Raw genomic sequence first — 20,692 nt, 5'->3', positions numbered from 1 at the left:
TTGTTTAAATTCGAACTGCGACGGAGCAAGTACCGAAGTACCGGGCGTATCTGAATCCGACAGTCCGAGTATCTGAGTATCTGACGAATACCGTTTAAAACATATAACCGCAGATCGCCGGTAAAAGTATCTTTTACTTGTTTTTTGTACAGAAATCATATAAATTATGCTAAAGTTTTTACTGCGGTAGTTTTGAAATATTCGCGGCGGTGATTAAATATCCTTTCTATTCCCATACAAATTGGTTAATGTTTCTTAACATGACTCGAATGATTCCCAATGTAAGGAACACCGGCTCAAACCGCCTTTTTTGGGCTTCAACGATGCGAAAATAGCTCGCGAAAACGCAGCAGGCGACGCGTCTTTTTGGCTCTTGAAAAGGGCATGAAAACTCGAAAACTGGAGCCAATAAAAGATACATACAAGAAAAATAAGCGAGTGCGCGAATTCGACTGCGTGTGCGCTGCGAATGTGTTTGTGCCAAGCCAAAAAAAAACGAAGAAAATCAAACAAACAAACAAATAAAACTAGTGTGAAGAATAATTTGCGCTGTTTAAACAATTAGCCGCAAAACAAACGCCGGAATTGAGTGCTGTGTGTGAGTGTGTGTGTGCGTGTATCTGTATCCCTGGAATGCGCAGTCGCGCATGCGCAAATATTTGTGATTTGTTTTGAAAGGAGAGAAGGAGCAGAGGCGAAAGAGAGAGAGGCATCGGATTGGATTGGAATACAAAAGCACATCTCCTGGTCTCCTGGCATTCGCGAAAAGGTGAGTTTTGCTGTTAGATTGGCAACAGCAATTGCAGTTGCCCTGGCCAAAGTTGCCATTTTCCCTGCCCACGTTTCTCCACACGGGAAAAAATAAGATCTTGGTATTTTCCAGCGATACTGATAATAAAATGAGGTGATTGATCTTAAATCTATCTATAAATGGTGTAGAATTATGGAAAACTAATGCTCAAAATTAAAAAAAATATATAATTTTCACTTACAAATAAATTTAGGACCATCTATCCTGTAAATACTAGGTATTCAAATTGTAGAAATAGTAGAAAACAAAGGTTACAATTTTATAAAATTCGGTTTTTAAAGGTATATGTACATTTTAAGAAATACCTAAAATCAATCACTTTTCTACGTGTATCAAGCCCACGTCACTTCATTCTCTTAAAAATCCCTGGGCTCGGCCCACTCGAAATTAACTCATTGCCCCCTCTTTTTTCCCTTCGATCCCGAAAATTGCTCTATTCTCTTCGGTACGCCCACTTTGTCAGCGCTACGCCCACCTTGCCTATTTGTTCTTCTTATTTTTTCTGTTCGCTGCTTTTCTTTGGTTTTCTTGGCCCAACCGAAGGCGGGTTTTCCCTCCACTTATCGCTCGGACACTACGACATTACGGCCATAAAAGTCCGAGTAAAAATCAATTTTCAAAACAACAGGCAGGACAAAAACAAAAAAAAAAGGGGGGGAGAAAAGGAGAGGGATATCGGATCGGACGACAATAACATCAATTTTGAGGCATTTATATGCGCCAATAAATTCAACGTTCGAGGAGAGAGAAAGAGAGAGCCCGATGGTATCGCATCCGAGGAAAAGCAACAAATAACAGGCAGAAAGATACACGACAACGCGCAACAATAAGACACAAGATCAAACAAAACCAGCAGCAAAAACCGACGGTGCAGCATCCACGTTGTTGTTGTTGTTGTTGCTTTTGTAGCAGTTGCAGTTGCAACAACTACAACTACAACGCAACAGGTAAAAGCAGCGACGCCAGCATTTCGAAATACCCGAAAGAGGGAAAGAGATGGCCAGCGAACAACCTGTTACATCGCCCGCTGCCTGAAATATGTAAAGTCAATTTCGTGTATCGTATCGGAAAACTGTAACTAATGCCAAACATTAACCCATTAACGCGAAAATCAGAGAAATCGACCAAAAAGCCATACGAAAATGGGGGTGCTCAAAAAACAAGACCATACATTTTCATTTAACTAGGAAAATATTACGATTTCTGGGCTTAGATATAAGATCTGATTTAAGATCTTTAAACTTTTAATGACTTAAAAAAAAACAAAGATGTTATGATCTTCAAATTTTAATATATCCTAAATTTGTAATTCTACTAAAGAAGTATTGGGATTATATACTTTTGATACTATGTTCTAAAAACTTTTAATTTACGAAATGTCTTACTTTTCTATTATTTAGAATTAGTGATGATCTAGTTTACTAAATTTGCCTGATGTTTAAAAGGTTTAAAATAAATGGGGTTTTAAATGGTTTAGTTATTAAAACTACTAGTTTGATGGAAATAAAAGTTTTAAGTGTTAATGGTTCATACAGAAATTTGGTATTATTTAATACGGGTTTTTTACGTTAAGGTATTTTTATTTCTCAAGCAAACAAATCATATATTAATAATATATTATATAATATATTTTTAAATGTGGTTCCATATTTAATATAGAATGGTAAAGGGTTCCATTTTTAGCTTTTCCACAAGAGGTCATGATTATCTCAAGTCGGAAATTACGGCTGAGCACAAGGAATTGTAGGCTTGTTGGAAATATTTTCAAGAATTTCCTGGCCCGGCTTGGCATCTTAATGGGTTAAGATCCGTGCCCGCGGCCAACTGGGGCCAAGTTCGTTGTACGCGGCGGAAAATAAAAAGACAGCCCAGTCGAGTAAGAAATTTTTGTCAATGAAAGAAAACTTTCTTTTGGGCTTATCCACGCCAACATCTTTCTCCATCTCACTCTTTCGTTTTCTCTCCTCCTCGCTGGTGATTTTGTTTTCTGTGTCGTCTTATTTTTTATATACCTACAGATGTTTTTTTTTTATTTAATTGGGCGGTTTTTAAGATTTACGCGTGCCTGCCGCCATCTGCAGTATCATCGGGTATTCTTTTGGATCTTTCGGATCTCCGCGGGCTCTTCATTAAGACAATTTAGGCTGGCTTCTCTTTTTTTCCGGGAGTGGCTGGGGCGGCATGGGAGTGACTGCTGCGTGGGAAGGTTCGGGTTGAGTGTTTGTCATCTTGGGGCTGCCAAGTGCCAGTTTGATTGCCTCCCAGCCGAGCCGAGCCAAGTCATACAGTCATCGAGTGTCCAAGTTGCCGCAACAAGTGTCCCAGTTTATGGCCCGGCTGGAAGCTAGAAGCCAAAAGCCAGCTACTCGTACTAGAACTAGTTTAAGTTTCCTGTCTCTGGAATCTCCTCCATGGAATCACATACTGGTGGGTCACAGTGGAGGTGCGAATGCTAGGTATGAGTAGGTTGTATGCAGTGTGACCATAAAAAATTGCAAAGAATATAAAAAACCTTAAATTTTTTCACATATTTTGGAAGTCTCTATATAAAGCAACTATTGATTCAATTGTTATTTTTGGTTTAGAAATTTAAGTTCGTAGTTTGTGAGCATAATTATTAAAAGACTTCTATAAAAACAAAACTCATATAAATTTATTTTTTTTTTTTTGGTAACTTAAAAGAAAATCCTAGTATTACACCCTAGTTTCTATGAATTTTGTTATGATCCCCATTTCGAAAAGTTCTAGTATTCCCATATCAAAATCCTATAATCTTTTTGAGTGACATTTCTTGAACTATTTTTCTGACCTCAACTGTGACTTGCTCACGCTTTTCCTTTAAGCTCAGTTATGTTGACTGTGGCTGCCGTTTCAGCGGTCGCCGCACCCTCTAGCCCCTCAAAAACCCCCTTTTCGCGAAACCTACTCCCCTGTTATTAACCGTTTGGCCACATTTTCTCACACAGAGAGCGCAAAAATGCTTCGCAGGCCACTCTGGCAATTGGCGCGCCTCTGGAAATGACAAACGGCCATGTGGCCATGTGGCCACGAGCATGTGGCTCCTCCGGCCCACGAGGAAGCACAAGGGGGCGTCTCGAGTGGAGCTCCACTAAATTACGGAAATCTAAAAATATTCTAAGCATTCACCAGGAAAATTGATTCAGAATAACTGTATCAGAATGCTTAAAAAGAGGAAAAAACCAAGTCCAAGCTTGAGTTGGTATAAATTCCAGAAATCATCAAAACGGGACCGGTTGAAAGTTATGATATGTGATCTATAGATCGTCATATCATGTTTTGAGCATGTAAATCAGATAAGAAAGCTTACAAACGATAATGATATGTCTTCTTATGGCTATCCATTATATTATCACTGATAAAGGCTAGTAAGTAGTGGTTAGGTAGGAAAATCAATCGAAACCTAAGAATACCTATTGAAAAAATGGCCCGTGCACTTTTGATCTTCTTTCCGATTTAATTGCAGACCAAACGAGTTCTTCACATCTCTTTGTAATAGGCAAATGATCCGATTCGACATAAATGTCGAAGGAATGTAAATGAGATCAGTCGATTGGAACTACCATTAGATCATCAAAAACCTCTCGAATTGGATACGGGGCTTTACTGTTCGGTTTCAGAGGAGTGTGCTCCACTTGAGGTTCATTAGCCAAAGGCCTCCTTTACTTTCCATTCGCTCTGCTTCTGGCCAAAACTGGCCGACGTTCTCCTGTCTTTTGGCCAAAACAGCCTCACGTAACTGTAACTGATTTGACCTCCCATCACTTAGCTACCAAGAAAACCTCCTCCAAAAGCGTCGTTTTCCACAGCCGCTGCTGCCGTTTTGGCATTGTGAATGGTTATGGTTATGCTGGGGATCGGGTGGGGAATCGGGGATCCCGAGATCTCGGGTATCCGGGGCGGCATTGGGTCTGTTTTGATGCTCACTTGGCGTGGAGCAGCGGTGTGACCTCGACAACAAATTTCTATTGCATGCAATTTGGTGAATATCGCATGCACAAATGAACATTAACACTTGGCGGTCGCCCGAGAGATGGACAATAAAGAAACCACCAAAAACTTGTTTGTACAACAGAAAGCAATGACAACAGAAATATTGGTAGGTGAAGGAAGCTAACAGATGACAAATATTAAATACCCTAGAAATGGAAGGGTACACAGAGAAAGCTAGCAAAACTTTTAGTCGCAAGAACAGGGCTGAAACGGTTTAAAAAGTATAATGTTTTATACACATTTTAAAGTGTTTTGACCCTATATTGACACCTAAAACGTCGTATAATTTTCTGTGTGTATTAAAAAAAGTTCTTAAAAATACGATCGTTGGAATCAATCTTCCAGATACGAATACGATTTCAGTGATATTAGTTTCCTATTCAAGTGTTATTATTACTTTTGAATATGGTTTAAGTGATATTGTATCTATTCCTAAACATATAAAATAGTTTTTATACATTTTTATTACGGCTTTCTACTTAACTTCACAAGGAAGTCGCATAAAATTGAAGTAGATTGTTAATGTGCAATTTTGTAGTGCTGAAAGTTATTTGTTTTTCCAGAGGTATGAATACCTTTTACTATAGCTTTGCATACCCATCCATTTGCCAGGGTACGAAACATCAAAAACGGCAGCCAGGGAGCTGAGCAACGAGGGAAAAAGTGCGCCTAGAAATTAGAAAGTACGCGGCGGTCTGTAGGAGAGGCTGAATCTGAAGTTGGGGCCAAGCTGAAGCTAAAGCTGAAGCCAAAGCTATAGCCATGGCTATAGCTATGTGAGTGTAACTCGATTTGTGACTGTCATAAATGGCGGAAATTGTGGGGCTCGAGACAAAGCGGGCTTGGGGACCGAAAGACCGAGGCCGAAGCCGAAGCCGAGGCTTTCTGGCTAGCTTTCTGCTTTCTACTGCCGGTCTTCAGCTGCGGCATTTTCCAACTCCAAGCTCCAAGCTCCCAACTTCAAACTCCAAACTCCAAACTGCAGTCTGCCGTCTCCGTTTTTCTTTCTTGCTTGACTATAATTTGTGCCATCAGCATTTTGTTGTCGTTATCGTTAGCAAAGCGAGAGACCAGAAGACGAAGACTCGGGCAGAAGACTGCAGACTGAGGCCAGAAGCCCGAAGACTGAAGCCAGAAGACAGGCGACGGCAATGAAGCGTACGTTTTGACATTTCTCCAGCTCCGCCGGCCTCTCTCTTTTGGCATGCTCTCCATAATTATCCGAGCGGAGAACGCGTTGCCACAATTTGGCCAGATTTTTTTTTTTTTTTTTATTAATTCCCACCTTGCGCTCCGGCCCCCACTCCTCCATTTATGACTTATTCAATTCTCCGCCGCAGAACGACATTAAAGCTGCCCCAAACCCCAACCCCAATGCGAATACCCAACCCAATCGACGGAAAACCGGAGAACCGGCTCAAGTTCGCCTCGATCTGCGTTTATTATTACACTTAATGTGACTTGATTTATAAACAAGAGCAGCGGCAGAACACAGACTCCACCGATGGACCGGTGGACCGATGGACCGACTGACCACCTCCACCTCCAGTCCCTCTCTTCCAGCTGTTGCGAAGACCAAGACGAAGACAAGCGATCGACATGCCTCAGTGGCCAAAAGGAACACTGGGCGAAATACGATCTGAGGAGATCTGAAATCATGATTGCTCAATTCTATGGTTACCTTTATATGGTACTCTTAAAAAAAGAATCCTATCATTTACACATAATAATCACTTGTATTTAAAATCGAATAAAAACCATACATATTATGGAATGTTTTTAAATTTTAAAACATTATAAAGAATATTACCCAACGTTCTAAACATCGATTAAAAATAGATAATATAAGGTACACATTTTGATGAATGCATTTATTTATTTATCACTATAATGCTAAAATATTAAAAAAAAAATTAAAAAACCTTTCTCGATATACTTCCTTTGATACTCCCATTAAGAATACTATTGAAGAAAAAGATTATTCCTCTCCCAATATCATATTTACATTATACACTATATAATAATTAGAATTGAAGATACAAAATTGATCTTGAAGTTTTAGTTTATAATATTTATAATATACCTCTATATTCCAAGTGCTTTTCATTTTATAGTAATGGTACCATTTTATATTTTCCCGCTGTGTACCTCCAATATTGGTATTGGGTTACCCAGTCGCCCATTCCTTGCCATACTGCCTCTTTTCGTCACCGCCGTATAGAGACTGTCTTTTAATTAGTTCATAAATATAATGCGGAAAAGCTGCAACGCAATTTCTTCTGGTCTCCCCGGCGTGTAACACTTCCCTTTCAACTTTCCCTGTGGGCCAACCCACCGATTCGGTTCCTTCCTGGCAGTCGGGTCTTTCAATAAATCGTTCAATCCGGAAGTTTGTTGCGCTGCCACACAAAAGAAGTGCTGCTCTAAGCGGCTTTTGTGCCCAAGAAAGGAAATAGAATTCCTACCTCGCCCCTTCCTTTCGGCCTGAAAAGAGATTCTCAGAGTCATTTTAATGGTTTCCGCTTTTTATGGCATTGCGCGGGCTTTGTTATTGGTAAAAAATTAATAGAAATTTAATTGGATGGGGCAGTAGGATTGGGGGGAAATTGGTGGGTTATTTGCTGTAGGCATTTAGGCATTTATTGCGCATGTCGCTAATTGTTATTACTCTGGGTCGTCCAAGTTCGTCGTAGATCTTTATGGTCTATTCACGCTCCGATCTGTTTTTCCCTGGACGTTTCTGGGAGTGGGGGAGGTTAAAGCGTGCTAATGCTTACATAACGCTTTGTTTTCGGGTTTCTTTTATTGTTTCCTCGCCGCCTTTTCACGTCTTTTGTACGTGAGACAGGCCTAGTTTACCTATAGGTATAATTTGAGGAAGGGCGAGAAAGTCGAGGACACTTTAGGGCCGTCATAAATTATTATTTCGGGTTCCGAAATCCCAGAGAATTCGAAAATGATGGATATTCCCTACTCTCAGTCTCAGTTTGATCCAAATCCATTCTATTGCTTGGGTTTATTACCTTTTTATGGCAGGGGAAAGTAAAATATGGGTTAAGATGGTCTTCCATAAGTATAAATCACCTTTAGACTGTGAAATATCTGATTTCAGTTATTTGACAATATCTCTCGGTTAAACAGGGTTAATATGATATAATTTGTCACCTTATATGGGCTTAAGGAAAAAAAATTATTACTACTTGAAATATATCTGCAATAGTTATCAACTCCTAAGGTTTTAAACGTCAATTCATTATAATAGAGAAAATTTTTTACTATTCCATGTACCTATTATATCCTTAACTTATCACCAATTTTTTTTACGAAAGTCAAGTTATTGAACCCACTTGAAATTAATTTCTAACTCTACAAAACATTCATATAAGGTTGATTGTTGTCTGGACAATCCACCTACACACTTTTAGTAACCTGTAATCTCCAAATATCACACCATATAGAGCACGCGCTGTCCATTCTTTAATTCGAATTCAGACGCCCACGTTTATTCAAAATCTTCGGGGAGTGTGAATTATGGTAAGAGGTAAGGTGTTCTTTTAATAAAGCTATACAAAACCGAAAAATCGAAAGTAGCCGATCGGGTTTCGAAAAGAATTTCAGCAGCCCTAAATTAATGAAATGCCCAAGACAACAAAAGAATTCAGGCATTAGCATACATGAATTAATTCTTCTCTATTAATTCTGTAAGGTAAAAATATGCGGTGGAGAGAGGCATGATGAAACAGAAATTTGAGTTGAAGAAATGTTTAGTTTTGCTGATGAAGAATGTTTTTGTACCGCCTCCAGCCAGATGATAATTAAATATTTGTACATATGAACTTTACTGGGTTACGGGGTCAACCAAAAAAACACAAAAAAAAAAGAAAAATAATAAAAAGAGGGGCAAGGCGGAGGTTCTTTCAAGCCCGACTTGATCTTAGCATTTTATGTTTTTAGCTTTTGGCTAGAACTCCACTCAACTCATTAGATGCTGGCTTTAAGATTAATGTTTCTCCGTACGCCGACTCTTGGAAATTAGCATATTTCAACAATTTGCGGCTTGTTCTTCGCTAATGTGGATGTTGTAACTTGCTTGTAGATAGTATCCCCCTCCGGATTTTCGGTTTTTCAGAGGTTTTTGCAGAGGGCGTGGTAATGAGTTCTCGCCGAAAGATTCTTGTTATGCGATAAATTCGAAAGTTACCGAAACCATTTTGGTTTTCATTTGTTACCTTAGTTTTTTGCCCATTTCTGTTTCTGTTTCTGTTAATTTACATGCATAAATAATTTGCACAAAAGTTTTTGCCGTTGGCTGGGAGTTTCGCGCATGAAATGGCCAAGTTTATGGCTATCGACGGGCGGTCGAAGGCTCAAAGACTCAAAGACTCGAAAACCCGGAGACTCGGAGACTCGTCTACCCGACTGTCGTAAAAATCAAATATGCGACGCAGACTTGACACAAATGATACCCATAAACCATAACGACGTAGAGCCGAGAAATGGAAGTTGTATACGGCCGATTGAGGGATTGGCGAGAGCTATGGTTTCTCGATTTGTATTCTGTATTTTGTATTTGGCCAGGGAGTGGCTTTGATTTGATGCCCATTCGGGTTCGGTTCGAGTCGCTTCGATTAGGCCCAACTTGAATAAAATATAGATAAGAGACCTCCGGAACTCCAAGAGGTTCATTAAATAATTTACATATTAATTCGGTACAGTTGGTTGTTGTTTTCCATATTTTGTGCAGCACATAATTAACCAGATTATTGGCTATTAGACCCCTGGGGATCGGGTTCTTCAAGAAGATGAAAGGTTAGTAGAGAAAGCAAGCCAAGTTATAGAATTTATAGATCGGTGAATTTATAAGCCGTTTAATTTAATTATTTTAGGATCTCTATTTTGATGTCTTAATTAAGCTAAGATTTTGGCAAAGTGATTAAACCATTTATTATTTGTATACCAATATTTATGATCTAGTATTGGCTTATTTTCTTAAGCTAAAAAGTTTATTATTTGTTTAACAATATTTTCGATCTAGTATTGTTATATGGCTAATTTTCCAAAAGTGATAATTATTATTATTATTAATTTTAATAATTTTAGTGAAATGCTGCTCCAATTTCGACTTACATTGGAAATCTTCCATAACCATAGCTCTTTCCCTTTTAAATCCCTTTCCAGAAGCCCTTTTCTTTTCATTAACCAGCAGAAAATTATAATTCCCACAGCTGTTTATCAACTTACTGCTCCAGTTTGTAGCTATTCATTAGGAAAAGCCGCTGCATTTGTAATCAACTTAACCCTCTTCTGCCCCCTTTGTATTCCCACCACCGACTTGACTTATCGCTTAACCTTCACTCACTTACTATATAACCCCTACCTCTTTTGTTTTCTTGGCTTTGTTTTTACTCGTTAGCTTTTTGCATTGTTAAGTTTGGGTGTCTTTCCTACTGTGCTACACATGGTAGTTTTTTTTTTTTCCTTTGGTTAAAACATGAAAAATATTTCTATATGTGGGTGGCCTCTCCTCGAGCGATTGAAAATTAGAGTCAAATCGTTTTTGATCTTGGTCTATAATCTTGTGGCATATGCATTTCAAGCGTATCCATTTCTATGACCCTGTCTTGAGTTATTTTCCAAGAATTTCGGAGCCATAGTGTCACGTGCAACATAATCGTCTTTCGATGGTTACAAATCTTCCCAAGACGACGAGAGTCCGTTGATAAATGGAACTTCAGACCGAGAGGCAAGTTTGTGTCTTGAGTCTTTTGAATGGTGTTGTATGGGATCCTTTTGTGTTTGCGTTTCATTCATTCGTTCATTTCATTCACGAACATTTTCGCTCTTCCGCCAAACTGTTTTTTTTTTATATTTTTATTTCTCTTTCGAGTTAAAGCCAGAGTCATCTGTATGACTTAACGTCGACGCTTGTCGTTTGTCATTCGATCCGGGCAGCGAAGGCGTTTGATATTTGTTCGCCAGGTTTTCAGTCGATCTGCGTTTGGAAAACGATATTTGTATATATGGAGACGCGTTGGTTACCTTGTACCACGCGTTTTCTGGTGCGTGCAATGCAAATCCGCATCCAAATCGAAATCCAATGGAGCGTGCGGCCCCGCTCGGGAAACTTTCTGTATTTCCCATATTCTTGGGTTTCCATGTGGGTGTGCAGGTTTGCTTGTCGCATTCGCCATGGATTGTGGATTGTGTGTTGTGGGTGGCAATACAGCATGTAGGTGAAGTGGAAAACAAATGTATAACCAAAGTTTAAGAAAAAAAAAATTGAAAGAGGGGAACTTCCTGCCATAAAACATGGCCAAACTGGAATAAGGTCGCCAATAATTTGAGTTTTAAATATGTAATACGTATGAATGTTGGGTTATTATGTGCACAACTTATTTGCTTAGTTTACTGGCGATACAGTAATGATAAAAACTGTGTGTTATTATTTTGTTTTTTACCTTTTCTTAACCCAATATTATTATCATGCATAAGTAAAAACATTTACTTTATTATAACTTTGGTACAGTCCAAATAATTCGAGAATCGACAATCCGAACTTAGAATTCACTACCATTTTAGACGCCATCTTGAAATTTCTCTCTATTTGAAAAAATAGATTATAATGATATGCTTATGTAAATATCAATGAAATTGGTTAACATAAAATTGGGTTGATATATTGGTGCACCTTTTATTGAACATATAATTTGTTGATTGCTCGAGTTCTAAGCAATAATTAACCGCACTTCCCTTTAAGTGCCTGGATTCATGGGTTATTTATTTATTCGGTGTGGTCGTCATTCCTGCTCCGTCCTATTTCATTTCGATTCCATATTCAGGCAAGAGCCTGTGCCTTTTCATTACCGATTTCATTGTCTGGGCGCGCGGTCAGTTTGGTGGATTGTTGTTAAGTAAGTGTACTTAACCCACATGACTTGCGGTTTTCGCCTTTCTCAGTTTTCTCGGTCCGGGCAAAAGATTCGGTTTCTGGCCGTGGCTGTCATCACTCGAAAAGGCCAAAAAGCTGTCATTGCCTGCGATCTGAGATTTGTGGCCACAGTGCGTATGCGTGCGCAAAGAGCTTTCTTAACCTTGAGTGACTTTGAGCGTTTCTCAACCAGCCATCCAATCCATCCATCCATCCATCCATCCGTATTTATTTATTTTTCCCCCTTTGGCTTTACGTTTATTAACCAATTTTTTTTCGCTGATTGTATTTTGGGTTTATTAAATTACGGCCTGCACGTGTGCGTGTTTTTTGCGTACTTGGCTCTACGCGCATTTCCTTAATTAAACACTTGTTTCACGGTCCGTTGGCCAATCTGCCAATGCGAAAAATATTTAAGAAATAAAAATGCCAAAGATTAGCAAAAAAAATTAAGTTGATGAAGCTCATTTGCAGAAATAATGATCAAACGGCAAAAAATATGATTATTACTTAAAGATTATGTAAAAACGATCAACAGCAATTTTGTATGGCCAGCAACAGCTTATCAAGTTCGGCCGAAAATTGCTTCATCATTACATTTAAAGAGCCTTTTGTTTGCGAAAAATAATAATCACGCGAAATTGATTTGTACGAAATTATGCTTTCGATTGATTTTGATTTTTACCAATCATTTTTATATATTTATTACTATAATAAATTATGTTTTTTGATGACTGGATAAATTATATTTTATTTTTTATATCATATTTTTAGCAAAGTAGCTAGTTAGTTTATTTATTTTTACCTTAGATAGTATCTACTTCCTTTGCATATCGTGCTACCAGTTTTTGTTCTGCCCGGCTTCTTGCGTGCAACTTTCAGTTTAACTCTTCAAAACCCTTTCCATTAACTTTTCCTTGTATCTGGCAGTTGCCATCTATAACAAATAAATTCATGGCTAGACCCATTAAAAACTTATTATGCTTTTTGTGTGAGTGTGGCACTCTTGTTTTATTGTCCATTGTGAAGTTGGGATCTGGCTGGAGGTTCCCAGTCTTTCAGCCGAAGAAGCCACCCACTAAGTTGTGGGAAAAGTAATTTTCATAATTTTGCACTCCGACACCTTCCTTCTCCAGTTTTAGAATCGGAAGCCCTTAACCATAATAAGACCCCTCGGGGCAAATAGGTCTCGGCTCGTTATGAATTTCGATTTACATAGAGATCTGGGCGAGATCTGTGAGTTGGAACCCCCTATTAAAATGGCACTAATTATGGCCATTTGTTATTGGCCAAGCCGAACTGAGGCCAACGCCTATGCCATTTCTAAGCCATCAACAAAGGCAGCCATTAACCATTAGCCAGCTCAAAGGTTTATTAGCGAAAGGAACAGATCACGCATAATATTATAAAAGGTAAAATAAAAGAGTAAATACTCAGGCGGTAAGTGCGTTGAACATACTCATCGCCGAAGGCCAAAACACGCTCTTACACACGCATATTGAAATTTGTACATTTTTATTTATTTTGTTTTATATTATTTTGCCCCTTTCCACTTTTGCTTGGGCTTCAGGTACCAGGTGATGATTTGCTATTTGCTGGAAAGCCAGGGGGACTTAACCGGGGGTTAAGGAGGGAGGTTGGAAAAGGTTAAGTCGCAGTATGTGTACATGTGCTACAAATTGAAGGCTTTTTATGGATGTACCCTTGCCGTAGGGGTTCATTTGTGGGCCCAAGAACTGGGGCTATAAATCAGACGATTATAGATCTGGGATTTCAACCTAATGAGTCAGTGATGGTTATAATTACAGAATATTTGCGGGTTAAATTAGGTGGTACTTAAATGGATTTTTAGTTTAAATGGAATAGATTAAAGTTTCAGTACTAGCATTCATTGACTTTGTATTTTAAAAGACAGACATTTGTCAGACTTTTGCAACCCTTTAAAGATAGAACTTTAATTTTTAGTTCTTTTACATTAAGATCTTTTTTCTCGACAGCATGTTAAACTATAAGAGGGCTTAAAATACTAAATTTCCATACGTTAACTAGACCTAAAACCTACCTTTAATTTAACATGCGATCTAAAGAATTGCCCTAAGAGTATTCCATGTTCTTCCACATCCATTTGCCATTTTTATTTCACTCCTTCATGATTATTTGCTGCCCGCGAAGCTTTTCATTTGCTGTTTCCCCTTGTTTTCTCATGGCCCAGCCAAAAAAAGGGAGATTCGCTGGCCGCGAATGGATCTGGGGGGCAGTTGAGGGTTAAGTATTGGCATTTCCGACTGGGAGACCCAGACTCGTCTTCATTGAAATCGAGCTCAGAGACTCACAATCGGACTGGGGACTGGGTGCTGGGGACTCGAACGGGGACTGGATCCCAGTTTCAACTTGCACACGGCATGGCAATCAAAGCCAGTAAATCTACACCAAAAGCAACAATAGCCGGGCTTACAGCAACAACAGCAACGAGAGCAATATTTGTGCTCATTAAGCGTAACTGACACACGAATTTTTTTTTTGTTATTTTTTTTTTTGAGGGTTTCTTCATTTCGCAAGTCGCCAAAAACTACGCCAACGGGACTGAGTATTTTTTTCTGGTAGAGGCTGTGACTCAAGATCTGGCCCCCAGTCTTCATTCTTCCCTCCGGTCTTCCAAAAGAGAAGAGCTGTTGCATTGTTTTTTATACCCTTTGTGAAGGCTGGTTACATTTAACATCAACCTCCTGTCATGGAATTGAACCAATGTCTTGAGGTGCTCATAAAAAATTTGGACTGAATTCTGAAAACAATTCTTACTTGAATACTTTTAAACACCTGAATATGTGTTTTTAAAAACAAATTTAGTTTTTTTGTATTTTTCTTTAAAAAGTAATTTAAAAAATCCTTTATTCGAAGAAATTTGGGAAGATTCAGAAAAACACTTCTGACATACTGATAACATTTAAAATTGATCTTTGAAAATATACAATTCCAATGGTTCACGATCCATATACTAGTTCTGTAACAGAAATAAATATTGAGTTACGAAATCTCTTGTAAAGGTGCCTAAAAGAATGCAATAAAATTAATGCATAAGAACTCCTGATTCCAAAAATATTGTTGCATACTTTTAGACATCTGACCAAGTGTTTTTAGACCCCATTTTTTTGTTTTTTTCTTTAACAAAAATATATAGAAGAGTATTTAAATTTGCACATCTCCGATATTTTTCCTTCCCCTTTTTCGCTTTGCATTTTCGTTTTGCTTTTGGCCAATTTCAGCCCCCCCAAACGGGCAGAGAGCGATTGCTATTATTTTGAGGTAATTCGATGATTTACAACTGTTGCCGTGTTTTGTAAGTTTTCTTTTCAGAATGCCACAGATCCCACTGGCTGTCCAGCGATCGAGTCTCTGGGTGCAACAATGAAGGGCCCAACCTCGACCAGGCCCTCGCCACATTCTTTTGTTATTTTCGCAACGTTTCCCCCAGACTCTTATTGTGTTTTTTCCTTTTTTTTTTATTTGCTGGTTGGTTTCTTCTGTAATTCCTGCATACCCCAAAGATCTGAATGAGTTTGGTGCTTTGGAAGGTGGAAGTGGAAGTGGTCGCCTTTTGTAAATTCTTTCGCGGGCATCTTACATTTCACACCTGTTGTCATTTCTCTCCCCCTGATGGTTGTTTATGTTCAGAAAAGGGAAGTACTCGGCCATTTGGCGGGCAAGTTGACAGCTTAAGTAGCTGGAAAAGGGGAAAACTCCCTCAGATCTATGGCATATGTCAGCTGTAACTTATATGCAGATGTTCGCTTTGCTGAATTTAAATCAAATTGATTACTAACCATTTAGACTGGGGCAATAAACTCAGCCCTAAGAGTTTATTAAGACTTCAAGGGCAAACGGGAAGTTAAACCAAGACTCCATTTCTCATTTTCAAGTTAGTCTAAACTGTAAAATCTTATCGCGAAGGTAATTTTTACTGAATCATTAATATATCTTTAATGATAACTGGTAAATACATGACCTCTAGACATAATAGTAACTTTTTTATGATTAACCTAAAGATTAAAGCCTTGAAAAATTACATAAAAAATGTTGTATATATAATAATACAATTTATTTTTCTCACTCATGTGAAAGGGCGCTGCCTAATTTAATAATCCAAAACATATTTTCGGCAAATCGCTGTGATGCAACACTAATCTAGTCATTACTTGCAATTGCCCTTCCAAATTACCATAATCATGTCAAGCTCCGAACTCTGCAACATTTCAATTTCCCTGCCCCAGAGAGCTGCCATCCATCAAAGCATGAACAATTTCACTTTCCAGATGTAAATGCGGTGATATGCGACTCAGTGCATCGGGCCTGGCTTTCGGTTTCCAAACCAGAAGCGGAAGCCTCCGTTTAGTCGACGCACATCTGGTGATTAGACGCTTCAGCGCCAACCCATCCGATCCCAGCCAGAAAGCCAAGACCAACGACAAATTCCCTTCGCTACACAGAGAGAAAAAATAAGACTGAACTTTTGGAAACAAAACTAAATTTGAATATTAAAGGGGGGTGCCATACAAAAAATAATGGTTTTAAAATCAATTTTAAGTATCATTTTAGGTTCCAAAAAGCATGCAGTGGATTAAGGGGCAGTCGTCTTTCTAAATGTTTTCATACTTCTCATCTTAAAATATATTTTTGAATACTTGTAGATACCTAAAAAGACATTTTAAAACTTAGTGATTTGTTTGGAATCCCGAATCTTAGATATTACCAATTTATGGATTTTTCAAATTGATATTGAGTGCTTACTTTGCATTGAAGTATTGTAATACTTAAAGATAATATAATATAATACTAAAGATACCATCACCACTAAGTTAAAATATTACCTTAGAAGGATATATGTTTTATTTCAAAAGCGTTTTCATTAAATTGCTAAATTTTTAATTTTAAGTATCTACAAAATATTGTAAAGACTTGACCATAAGTTCTTAAAATATTTTTTCCAAAGGTTCAAGTTGTATATGTTAAACCTAAACCTGTTACTCTAGGTTCTTATCTTCAGGAGAATGATAAAAAATCAATACGATATCGAATTTCTTTTACAAATGCTAAAATATTTTTCTGAATAGTTACTGAACAAGGTATATTTTTTCTTCGTGTGCTGGTGACATTTTGGCGACGCTTCGTTGCATTTTGTTGAGCACTCCGTGGCGAGGACGTGGACGTGGATGTGTGCCCGCCTCATGTGGCATGTCATGGCTGCGACTCCGTCCCTATCTCGGTCTCCACCTCCACCTCCAGCCCCAGCTCCATCTCCAGTGGTGCGATAAATGCTCATTTCACTTTCCATCAGCGTCTCGCGGCAGTCTAATGGAGGTTTAATTATGCTGCGCTGGCGGCATGCCCTCGACTGTCGCATAAATTACACCGAGCAATGCCTTGATTTATTGTTTGCCCATAGCTTTTTTTCCACTTAAGATTTTTGCTAATGCCCTGCCCATTTTTTGTGTGTGTGTTTTGTTATCTTGCAGTGACTTGACAATATGACTCCGAGGTCGTAGACTCCGGGAAATCAAGGAGAGGGACGACTGAGACGCGAGACGGCAGGGAAACACCGAAACGACACAAGGCAAACAAGGAACCAACACGAAAATGTCCGGCAATCAACAGCAGCAGCAGCAACTACAACAACAGCAACAGCAGAAGTCATTAACTAACAACACGACAGCAGCAACCACAAACGGAGCAAGCACTTTGGGCCATAATTTGATAAAAATAAATAGCGTTGACAAAATAATAGGCAAAACCCAGGCGGCGACGCAGGCAATTAACAAACTACAGCAGCAGCAGCACCAGCAGCAACAGCAACAACAGCAACATATCCACCAGCGACGCTCTTTGCTACCAGCAACAGGAGGAGCAGCAGCAGCAACTGCTAATCCCCACCAGCAACACTCAACGCAGCAACAAAGCGGAACGCCAGCGGCTCAGTCGCCAGCCCAAAAGCAGCAACAGCAACAGCAGCAATCACATCAATTGCAGACGGTGGCCACGATACATCAGCCGCACTCCACGCAGCAGCAACAGCAGCAGACACTGACTTCCCGCCTGCCCATCCAGCAGCAATCCGCTAAAGAATTGCCTCACCTAGCTGCCCAGCAGCCATCGCAGCAGCGTCGCAGCTTCCACTACCAGTTGCAACATCAGCAGCAGCAGCAACATCAGCAGCAGCAGCAACATCAGCAGCAATCTCTGCGCAGCCCGCAGCTAAAAGCACCGGCACCCGCCCACTCCATCCCGCCGAGGTATCAGCCTCCTCCCCAGCCGGCCAGCGGGATCCTGAAGCCCCACTTGCCCCTCAAGTATCCGCCGGATATACCCCAGCTATCCAGCATCTACATACCCGACTCCATCAAGCAGCAGCAACAGCAGCAGCAGCAGTCGCGATACCTGTCCCACCAGCCGGGAGCGAAGGATATGCTCAAGTTTGTGCGCAAGCCGGATCAGGAACACCCATCGCCCAATGCCTCGGTCACGTCCAGCGGCACGGGAATACCCACGGCCAATGGTGGTGGCCGTCTGACCGCCGAGCAGAACCGCCAGCTGCAGTCGCTGGTCAACGAATTGCGTGCCTTGAAGGAGCAGAACCAGCGCCTGCTGGATGACAACCAGGAGCTGAGGGATCTGTGCTGCTTCCTGGACGACGACCGGCAGAAGGGTCGCAAGCTGGCCAGGGAGTGGCAGAGATTCGGACGATACACGGCCAGCGTGATGCGCCAGGAGGTGGCCGCCTACCAGGTGGGCTAGCCCTTGAACCCATCTTCATCTTCCAAAAAAACTAATTCCTATTATCCCTAATCCTGCAGAACAAACTACGTCAGCTGGATGATAAGCAGCAGGAGCTCATCACCGACAATCTGGAGCTAAAGGAGCTGTGCCTGTACTTGGACGAGGAGCGTGCCCATGTGGCGGCCAATGCGCTGTGCGCCGGCTGCGGAGCCGCCACCAGGAATGCCCTGCGGGATGATGGCGATGGCTCCAGCTCCAGCACGAATGCGGATGAGACCATCACCGCGTTGAGGAACTATGCCGAGCAGCGGCAAATACCGCAGGTGGGTTTACAAATGGATAAACCATTGCTAAGAACCCATAGCTAATAGGGATTTTTATTCTCGACAGGATCTACGTCATGCCCACACCCTGAACGACCAGACGCTTCAGTATGTGCGCTCGCTGGAGCGAAGGATCCAGCAGCTGGAGGAGGAGCGCACCACGCCCACTGCCCACCTACAGCAGCAGCAGCCAACGACGCCCACGCCGCAGGCCACGCCCACGCCCACGCCCACATCCTCTGCAGCCACACCAGCCAAATCATCAGCAGCACCATCGCCCCACCAGCAGCTGCAGCAGCAGCAGCAGCAGCAAACGCAGCAGCAACAGCAGGAGATCGTGGCAGCTGCAGCGGCAGCAGCGGCAGCTATCCAATTGCCGGAACCGATTGCCGGTCGCCCGGAGGCGGTGGTCCGTGCCCTCCAAGTGCTGGAAGTGCGGGAGCAGCTGGAGCGCGATCGGCTGGGCAATCTGGCCGGCAGCGCCCTGGATCAGATGGACGATGGCGAGAAGGCGCTGGTGCGCGAGATGTGCAACGTGGTGTGGCGCAAACTGGAGGGCAGCCCACATGGTCCAGCTGCCCTGGAGCCGCTCTAAGGGATGAGGTTATCCAACCTAAGCAACGGGCTAACACCTAGACCATAATGTTTAAAGCTAACTTATGCCGTAATATTTAACCCTAAACATTGTACAAACAACCTTAGCATTAAGCCACCGCTAAAGGCGAAAGAATACTCAAAAAATATTTGGGATACTCCTGCAACTGATCAGAAGATAAGGAACAATAAATTGTCCATCTATTGGAATTGTTTTATCATCTAGAAAAGACTCGGCATCAAAATCTAGCTTTAACTGGTCTTAAAGCTGGAAGATTTGGCTGCGAGTCAACAATATGACCTGTTAAGCTTTGATGACTCCACAAAATCAAATAATCAACGCAATTGTTGATTATTTTCGATTTGGACCCACTTTCTTGGGATCACTCTTTTTAATTAGTTTGTAACTCTGGCGATCAGTTGATGGAGTATGCCCACAATTATTTTTGTACTTATTATAAACTTTGACTGTTATTTTTGAATGCCAAGAGGAAAACTACTTTCATGAAAAATTTGCTAACTCGAAATACAATGCAACAAATGTTTCCATATTTAACGGTGGGTTTTTGGTTTTTTAAGATGGGGGGATGATAAGTATAGAACGCTGATTCACTGTTACAGATTCAAAGTGTAATAAATCTAAGAGCATTACACGCTTTCTACGCTCTGCTGGACCTTACAGAATCGCCTTCTCGCTTACATATGCTGGTGGTTTTTGGACTCGAGACAAACGTAAATTACCGCAGAGCTGTTTAACCTGATTCTCCGCGGCCAATTGCCCATATCGCATTCATTCAGTAAGATCGCAAGAAACTGCACGATGTGCAAGCCAACCCACTTTTGGCCGTTCTGGTTTTCTCGCCCCTGCTGCTCATCGGCTAATTCATGCATTATCCATCAGGGGTTTCGGTTCGGTCTCGGTTCTTTGGAGATTCCAGGCGCGAACATGTGAGTCTCAACCTTACTGTCATTAAATATGCAACCTTTCATGGTTTTGCTTTCATTGTTTTCCCTTTTCCGTTGGCTTAAACGGATAAGAATCAGTTGAAAGGCGTGAGAAAATATTTAGGGCGTTAAGGGAGGTGCGAAATTTGATGAAGATTCGGATTAGTATAATGAAAAGAATATATTACTCTGATATTAAGACAACAAATGGAAATTATACAAAATGCAATCTTTTATTTAAAAGGTACCAAAGAAATTCCCTACTAGTGTTTTGATATCACTTAAAAAGCGTCCAAAATTATGCAGTAAAAA

General features: G+C 40.5%; 1 protein-coding gene across 1 annotated transcript; it reads left to right on the top strand.

The window, feature by feature from the left end:
• Nucleotides 1-14: 14 nt before the first annotated feature.
• Nucleotides 15-19,977, top strand: LOC119548241 (putative uncharacterized protein DDB_G0271606). Its single transcript, XM_037855381.1, has 4 exons — nucleotides 15-769; nucleotides 17,261-18,527; nucleotides 18,596-18,841; nucleotides 18,909-19,977. Exons 2-4 carry the CDS (start codon nucleotides 17,382-17,384, stop codon nucleotides 19,434-19,436), a joined length of 1,920 nt encoding a protein of 639 aa, XP_037711309.1. The 5' UTR covers nucleotides 15-769; nucleotides 17,261-17,381; the 3' UTR covers nucleotides 19,437-19,977.
• The last annotated feature ends 715 nt before the right edge of the window (nucleotides 19,978-20,692 follow it).

Source organism: Drosophila subpulchrella, chromosome 2L (assembly GCF_014743375.2).
Source record: "Drosophila subpulchrella strain 33 F10 #4 breed RU33 chromosome 2L, RU_Dsub_v1.1 Primary Assembly, whole genome shotgun sequence".
In the NCBI taxonomy this organism is placed as follows: Eukaryota; Metazoa; Arthropoda; class Insecta; order Diptera; family Drosophilidae; genus Drosophila; species Drosophila subpulchrella.
This window is presented reverse-complemented; position numbering and strand designations above follow the sequence as displayed.

Bases quoted from the DNA above. Each gene is read 5' to 3' on its own strand.
- LOC119548241 (XM_037855381.1), top strand. From the start codon at position 17,382: ATGTCCGGCAATCAACAGCAGCAGCAGCAACTACAACAACAGCAACAG. The intron at 18,528-18,595 runs GTGGGCTAGCCC...CTAATCCTGCAG, and splicing joins AGGAGGTGGCCGCCTACCAG to AACAAACTACGTCAGCTGGA. The intron at 18,842-18,908 runs GTGGGTTTACAA...TATTCTCGACAG, and splicing joins AGCAGCGGCAAATACCGCAG to GATCTACGTCATGCCCACAC.